At 64.2% G+C, this 6,788-nt stretch overlaps 1 protein-coding gene across 1 annotated transcript in view; it reads left to right on the forward strand.

Moving 5' to 3' along the window:
* Positions 1-6,788, forward strand: part of PLXNB2 (plexin B2) — a 23,814-nt gene that overhangs the window by 15,589 nt on the left and 1,437 nt on the right. Inside the window, exons 15-36 of the mRNA XM_006157580.3 lie at positions 1-137; positions 236-384; positions 560-668; positions 832-968; positions 1,123-1,293; positions 1,635-1,764; positions 1,860-2,087; positions 2,180-2,356; positions 2,427-2,566; positions 2,644-2,744; positions 2,893-3,122; positions 3,195-3,361; positions 3,665-3,731; positions 3,839-3,985; positions 4,487-4,643; positions 4,756-4,856; positions 4,929-5,013; positions 5,199-5,353; positions 5,419-5,579; positions 5,653-5,800; positions 6,162-6,226; positions 6,432-6,507. The exon at positions 1-137 is cut by the window's left edge and continues 25 nt beyond it. Of these exons, the coding sequence (XP_006157642.1) occupies positions 1-137; positions 236-384; positions 560-668; positions 832-968; positions 1,123-1,293; positions 1,635-1,764; positions 1,860-2,087; positions 2,180-2,356; positions 2,427-2,566; positions 2,644-2,744; positions 2,893-3,122; positions 3,195-3,361; positions 3,665-3,731; positions 3,839-3,985; positions 4,487-4,643; positions 4,756-4,856; positions 4,929-5,013; positions 5,199-5,353; positions 5,419-5,579; positions 5,653-5,800; positions 6,162-6,226; positions 6,432-6,507 (3,038 nt within the window). The remainder of the gene's footprint in view (positions 138-235; positions 385-559; positions 669-831; positions 969-1,122; positions 1,294-1,634; positions 1,765-1,859; positions 2,088-2,179; positions 2,357-2,426; positions 2,567-2,643; positions 2,745-2,892; positions 3,123-3,194; positions 3,362-3,664; positions 3,732-3,838; positions 3,986-4,486; positions 4,644-4,755; positions 4,857-4,928; positions 5,014-5,198; positions 5,354-5,418; positions 5,580-5,652; positions 5,801-6,161; positions 6,227-6,431; positions 6,508-6,788) is intronic.

The following is a 6,788-nucleotide window of genomic DNA, read 5'->3' on the forward strand; positions in this document are numbered from 1 at the left end:
CCCGGGGGCGCCCCGGCCGGTGCCGGGCCGCGGCCCCCGCCTACGGGTGTGTGTGGTGCGGCGGGCAGGGCAGGTGCGTGTACGAGGCGCTGTGCAGCAACGCCACGTCCGAGTGCCCGCCGCCCGTCATCACCAGGGTGAGCCCCAGCCTGGCCCGCCCCCACCTGGGCTGCACCCCACCCTTGGGTCCCAGGCCTGCTGTAGGCCCGAGGTCACCAGGCCTTGCCGGTTTCAGATCCAGCCTGAGACAGGCCCGCTGGGCGGGGGCATCCGTGTCACCATCCTTGGGTCCAACTTGGGCGTCAGAGCAGAGGATGTCAAGAGGGTCACCGTGGCGGGCCGGAGCTGTGCCTTTGAGCCAGAGTGGTACTCTGTGTCCACCCGGTAAGTGGGTGGCCCTCAGCCTGGACCCTGTTGTCCTGGTTGGTCCCCACTGGGATCCCAGGGCTGGTGACTGGGCAGAGGGAGAGGCTGGGGCTGACTGAAGCACATGGTGCGGGCCTGTGGGATGAGGGTGGGACCTAGGCAGGGTCTCGGCAACGCGCCTGCTGCCCTCCAGGATTGTGTGTACAGTGGAGGCTGCAGAGGTGCCTTTCACGGGGGGTGTCGAGGTGGACGTCAACGGGAAGCTTGGCTATTCACCTCCCAGTGTCCAGTTCACCTACCAAGTAAGCTGGGCCGGCCTCACAGGTGGGGAAGGTGGGGTGGTCTGGCCTCGGCGTGGACCCTGGGGTGGCCCGGGCCACTGAGCGCTGCAGGTAGCCATTCTGCCCGGCATAGGCAGGCAAGGTGCCCCATAGCCCTAACCCGAGCCTACGGTCACTCCTTCAGCAGCCACAGCCACTCAGTGTGGAGCCCAAGCAGGGACCACAGGCAGGCGGTACCACGCTGACCATCAATGGCACCCACCTGGACACAGGCTCCAAGGAAGATGTGCTGGTGGCCCTCGGCAACGTCCCTTGTAAAGTGTGGGTGTTGACAGTCTGTCTGATTGGCCCTGGACCTGGAGGCAGGGTGGGGGGCGCTCTTCCCGACTCTGAGTGCCTACGGGACCGTCCACTCACTGTCCCGGGCTGGGTCAGTCCCTGGTAGGGTTGATGCTGACTGGTCCCCCCACCCTAGAACGGAGTTCGGGGCACAGCTGCAGTGCGTCACGGGCCCCCAGTCAGTGCTGGGCGAGGTGGACCTGGAGATCTCATACGGGGGCTCCCGCGTGCCCAGCCCTGGCGTCACCTTCACCTACCGTGAGAACCCGGTGCTTCGGGCCTTTGAGCCGCTGCGGAGCTTTGTCAGGTATGCCCCACAGCCAGTTGTCACCCTTCCCTGTGGGCTCAGCCACCTCCCTGTGCCCTGGGCCCACTGGGCTGAGAGTACTCTAGCAGGGCTGCTCCAGGGAGCAGAAGTGGGCTCTGGAACACCACTGCTCCCAAGCTGGCTCCTTTCTCGAAACCCAGATGGGCCCCAGTGCCCACCCCACCCTCACATGCTCAGACTGGTACCTGCACCGGGAGCTCCACATGGCCGGAGGAGGCCTGGGTGGGAGGTCGCGGCTGCAGGGTATGCCCTGGAGCTGGCTGGGCTCCTCGTTGCCCAGCCAACCCTCTCAGGGTCCTCCCCTGCCCCTCACCCCACAGTGGTGGTCGGAGCATCAATGTCACCGGTCATGGCTTCAGCCTGATCCAGAGGTTTGCCATGGTGGTCATTGCTGAACCTCTACAGTCCTGGAGGCGCCGGCGGGAGACCGGACCTCTGCAGCCCACAACGGTCAGTCCTGGCTGGGCTGGGGGCTGCTCGGGTGCTGGAAAGTGGGTGGGGTGGTGTCTGTACCGCATGGTCTGATCCCCAGACTTGACCCACAGGTCACGGGCACCGAGTATGTGTTCTATAATGACACCAAGATCGTCTTCTTGTCCCCGGCTGTGCCTGAGGAGCCTGAGGCCTACAACCTCACAGCACTGATCCAGATGGACGGGCACCGTGCCCTACTCAGGACTGATGCCGGTGCCTTCGAGTATGTGTCTGACCCCACCTTCGAGAACTTCACAGGAGGGGTCAAGAAGCAGGTCAACAAGCTCATCCATGCCCGGGTGCGTCCCACGGGTCTGCGTGGGTGGTGGTGTTGGGACGAGCTTGTCCATACATCCCCACCAGGTAGCCCTAACCTCCTGCTCCACCTCAGGGCACCAACCTGAACAAGGCAATGACACTACAAGAGGCTGAGGCCTTCGTGGGCGCCGAGCGCTGCCTCATGAAGACCCTGACTGAGACCGACCTGTACTGCGAGCCCCCAGAGGTGCAGCCCCCACCCAAGCGGCGGCAGAAGCGGGACACGACACACAACCTGCCTGAGTTCATTGTATGTGGGGCGGGGGATGCCCAGGGTCTCGCGGACTGGACTGGTTGCCTGAACCTGCTCCTCTATGCAGGTCAAGTTTGGCTCACGAGAGTGGGTGCTGGGCCGTGTGGAGTATGACACGCGGACGGGCGATGTGCCGCTTAGCCTCATCCTGCCGCTGGTCATCGTGCCCATGGTGGCTGTCATTGCCGTGTCTGTCTACTGCTACTGGTGAGCCCTCCGCAGCCAGCCCCTCAGGTTGCCCCCACTGCCCACGGGGCATCCTGACCTGCACGCCACACCCACAGGAGGAAGAGCCAGCAGGCCGAGCGCGAGTACGAGAAAATCAAGTCCCAGCTGGAGGGCCTGGAGGAGAGTGTGCGCGACCGCTGCAAGAAGGAGTTCACTGGTAGGCAGGGCTACCACGCTGCGGGGCCGCTCACCACACTGCAGGGCGGGGGCAGCTCACCACACTGCAGGGCCAGGGCCATCGCACTGCAGGGCGGGGGCCGTTCACCACACTGCGGGGCTGGGCCTCACCTCAGCTCACTCCACAGACCTGATGATCGAGATGGAGGACCAGACCAACGACGTGCACGAAGCAGGCATCCCCGTGCTCGACTACAAGACCTACACCGACCGCGTCTTCTTCCTGCCCTCCAAGGACGGCGACAAGGACGTGATGATCACTGGCAGGCTGGACATCCCGGAGGCTCGGCGGCCCACGGTGGAGCAGGCCCTGTACCAGTTCTCCAACTTGCTCAATAGCAAGTCCTTCCTCATCACCCTGAGGAGGGTGGGTGGGGCCTGTGGGGCGGGGGGCCGAGGGCCTGGGCGGGCACTGACCACACCCCCACAGTTCATCCACACCCTGGAGAGCCAGCGGGAGTTCTCGGCCCGCGCCAAGGTGTACTTCGCCTCACTGCTGACGGTGGCCCTGCACGGGAAGCTGGAGTACTACACGGACATCAACAAGCTGCTGGACCAGTACGTGGGGGCCAGGAACCCCAAGCTGATGCTGCGCAGGTGCGTGGGGACAGCGCAGGGCAGTGGGGCCTTCCTCGGCACCTTGGGAGCTACGGGCACTGCACAGGTTTGTGGGGAGGGGTGGCCTGGGTGGGAAGTGGCCCTGGCAGTGGACACAGTGCAGCTGCCACCATGGCGCCTGGTGGTCTCTGCTGGTCACTTTGGCTGAAGATAAAGGCCTACCCATGAGAGCTGGCACAGCCTGTGTGCCCCGGGTCTGAGTGGGGAGGCCAGGTTGAGACTGGGTGCTCCCATGCTTGGAAGAGCCCGGCGGGCCCAGAGTACAAGGCCTCTGCTCCCCAGGTCCGAGACTGTGGTGGAGAGGATGCTGTCCAACTGGATGTCCATCTGCCTGTACCAGCACCTCAAGGTGGGCAAGGCCTCTGTCAGCACTCGCCTGCTCTCAACAGCTTCCTGTCCTGGCCGGGTCAGTCCCCTTCATGCCCTGAACACCCACACTGCCCTTGCCCTGCCCAGGACAATGCTGGCGAGCCCCTATACAAGCTCTTCAAGGCCATCAAACATCAGGTAGAGAAGGGGCCAGTGGACGCCGTGCAGAAGAAAGCCAAGTACACCCTCAATGACACGGGGCTGCTGGGGGACGACGTCGAGTACACCCCCTTGGTGAGCCTGGGGCTGAGGCGCCGGGACTCTGCCTGGCTGGGGTCAGGCCGTGCGTTCTGTGACAGCCGTGACAGCCGTGACAGCCGAGGTCCGAGTGGGCTGGACAGTGCCAGTACACACGCTGTGCTGGGGAAGGGGCAACATCGGGGATGTGGACCCCCTGCAGAGGGTCTCTTGAGTGTCCCGGCCCCGATGCAGCTCTTCCTGGGTGCTCCAGCCCACTGTGGGACACACGTGGGGCCTGGCAGGTTCATGGTGAGGCTATGTTGGTGCAGTCCGTGCGTGTGCTCTGTGTGGCCTTGTGGTAACATGAGCCCTCCCCATCTGTCTGCCGAGGCTGGGTGGTCGAAGCGGGGTTGTCTGGGTGCTCGGGCTCAGAGCCCAGCTGGCCTGACACTCACGGGCATGGCTGGGTGGTGAGGCGGGTGGGGTCAAAGTGTCCTGTGGGGTGTGGGTGAGGGGGGAGGCTCCCTTAGCGCCCTGCTCTGTGTCCCCTGGCAGACGGTGAGCGTGATTGTCCAGGACGAAGGGGTCGATGCCATCCCAGTCAAGGTTCTCAACTGCGACACCATCTCCCAGGTGAAGGAGAAGATCATTGACCAGGTGTACCGCACGCAGCCCTGTTCCTGCTGGCCCAAGCCCGACAGCGTGGTCCTCGGTGTGTGCCACACGTGGCCTCTGCCCAGGGTCGGGCCTGCTCATAGTCCCTGCGTCCTGGGGCAGGGTGCTGTGGCCTGGGGATGCCAGCAGCTGGCTGTGTCCTTGTGCAGAGTGGCGTCCGGGCTCCACTGCCCAGATCCTGTCCGACCTGGACCTGACTTCTCAGCGGGAAGGCCGGTGGAGGCGCATCAACACCCTGATGCACTACAATGTGAGTGCGGGGGCCGGCAGGGCTGGACCGTGGTCCAGTGGGCAGGTGCCCATCCTCATACCTGTTCCATAGGTCCGGGATGGAGCCACCCTGATCCTGTCCAAGGTGGGGGTCTCGCAGCAGCCTGAGGACAGCCAACAGGATCTGCCTGGGGAGCGTGAGTCCTTCCCTGCTGCCCAGTCCTGTCTAGCCCCTGCGGGTCACATGGGCCTGCTGCCATCTAGGGGGCGTTGCTGGCCCTGCGTGGGCCCTGGGCCCCAGACACCTGTGCTTGGGTCCTCACCTCAACCCCTGTGATTTCGGCCTGCCTGGGCGAGGATCCCTCAGTGCCCGCTCCCACAGGCCATGCCCTCCTGGAAGAGGAGAACCGGGTGTGGCACCTGGTGCGGCCTGCAGACGAGGTGGACGAGGGCAAGCCCAAGCGCGGCAGCATGAAGGAGAAGGAGCGGACCAAGGCCATCACTGAGATCTACTTGACGCGGCTGCTCTCCGTCAAGGTGGGCCTCCCGGGCCTGCGACGGGCACGCGTAGGGAGCTCCAGCCTGACCCCGCTCCCCCACAGGGCACGCTGCAGCAGTTCGTGGACAACTTTTTCCAGAGTGTGCTGGCGCCCGGGCACGCAGTGCCGCCTGCCGTCAAGTACTTCTTTGACTTCCTGGACGAGCAGGCGGAGAAGCACGACATTAAGGATGAGGACACAATCCACTTCTGGAAGACCAACAGGTGAGGCCCGCCCCGCCCGCCCAGCAGCCCAACTGTCCGCCCCAGCAGCTGCTAAGTCTGCCCTTTTCCCCAGCTTGCCGCTCCGGTTCTGGGTGAACATCCTCAAGAACCCACACTTCATCTTCGATGTGCATGTGCACGAGGTGGTGGATGCCTCCCTGTCGGTCATCGCACAGACCTTCATGGACGCTTGCACACGCACAGAGCACAAGCTGAGCCGTGTGAGTGCCGGGGCGGGCTGGGGCTGGGGGTGGCCTGGGGGAGCCAGAGCCTCGTCTAGGGGTGGCAGTTCTCATTTGGACCTGGACCTTGGGACAGGCAGGTGGAAAACGCCAAGGCTGGGGCTGCCTACCTGTCCCCCCATGGCGAAGCCTGGAAAGAGGGCCCCGGGCTTTCCTCTTGTGCAACCTCCCACCCTTACACAGGCAGAGACCGAGTTTTGCTACAAATACAGTTAGCACAGTCTACTTGGAAGCATTGGGAGTTTGGGCAGGGTGGGTTCCCAGGTGGGCTGCATACACCCCTTCTCTGCGGGCACCAGTGGCCATCCCGGCCAGGGTGTCAGTGGGCTTGTACCTACAGGACTCCCCCAGCAACAAACTGCTTTACGCCAAGGAGATCTCCACTTACAAGAAGATGGTGGAGGAGTAAGTACTGCCCCTAAGCCAGACCCTCGGGCCTACCCTGCCACCCCTGGCCAGACCCTGATGCCCCTTGGACTGGGCCCTGCTGCCCACCCTCTACTGCCCAGGGTGGGCCTGGGGCAGGTCAGGCCATGACTGGAAGGAGGGCCATGGTGGGCAGCGTGGACCCCAGGCAGCCTCCCTGCCAGTACAATCCCTGCTCCGACAGTTACTACAAGGGGATCCGGCAGATGGTGCAGGTCAGCGACCAGGACATGAACACACACTTAGCAGAGATCTCTCGGGTAAGAAACCATGGGGATCTGTGTACTGATGCACTCCCACTGCCTCTGTGCCAAGCTGGGCCCTAAACTGCAGGACATTGGTGTGGAGGGGCCGGGGGGCCATGTGTCAGGCACTGTCCTGGGTGGGCTGAGTGGTGGGAGGAGGGGGAGCCAGCTGCACCTCCCACCTGGGTTCACACAAGACTTGAAGTTCCCTCACTGCTGTGACTGGCTGTCCCCTCGAGGGCGGCCACCTGCTATGCCACCTCGCAGCCACTGCTCCACGGGCGGGGCCCCTCCCC

This window comes from Tupaia chinensis, unplaced genomic scaffold, assembly GCF_000334495.1.
Source record: "Tupaia chinensis unplaced genomic scaffold, TupChi_1.0 Scaffold000548_1, whole genome shotgun sequence".
Classification (NCBI taxonomy): domain Eukaryota; kingdom Metazoa; phylum Chordata; class Mammalia; order Scandentia; family Tupaiidae; genus Tupaia; species Tupaia belangeri.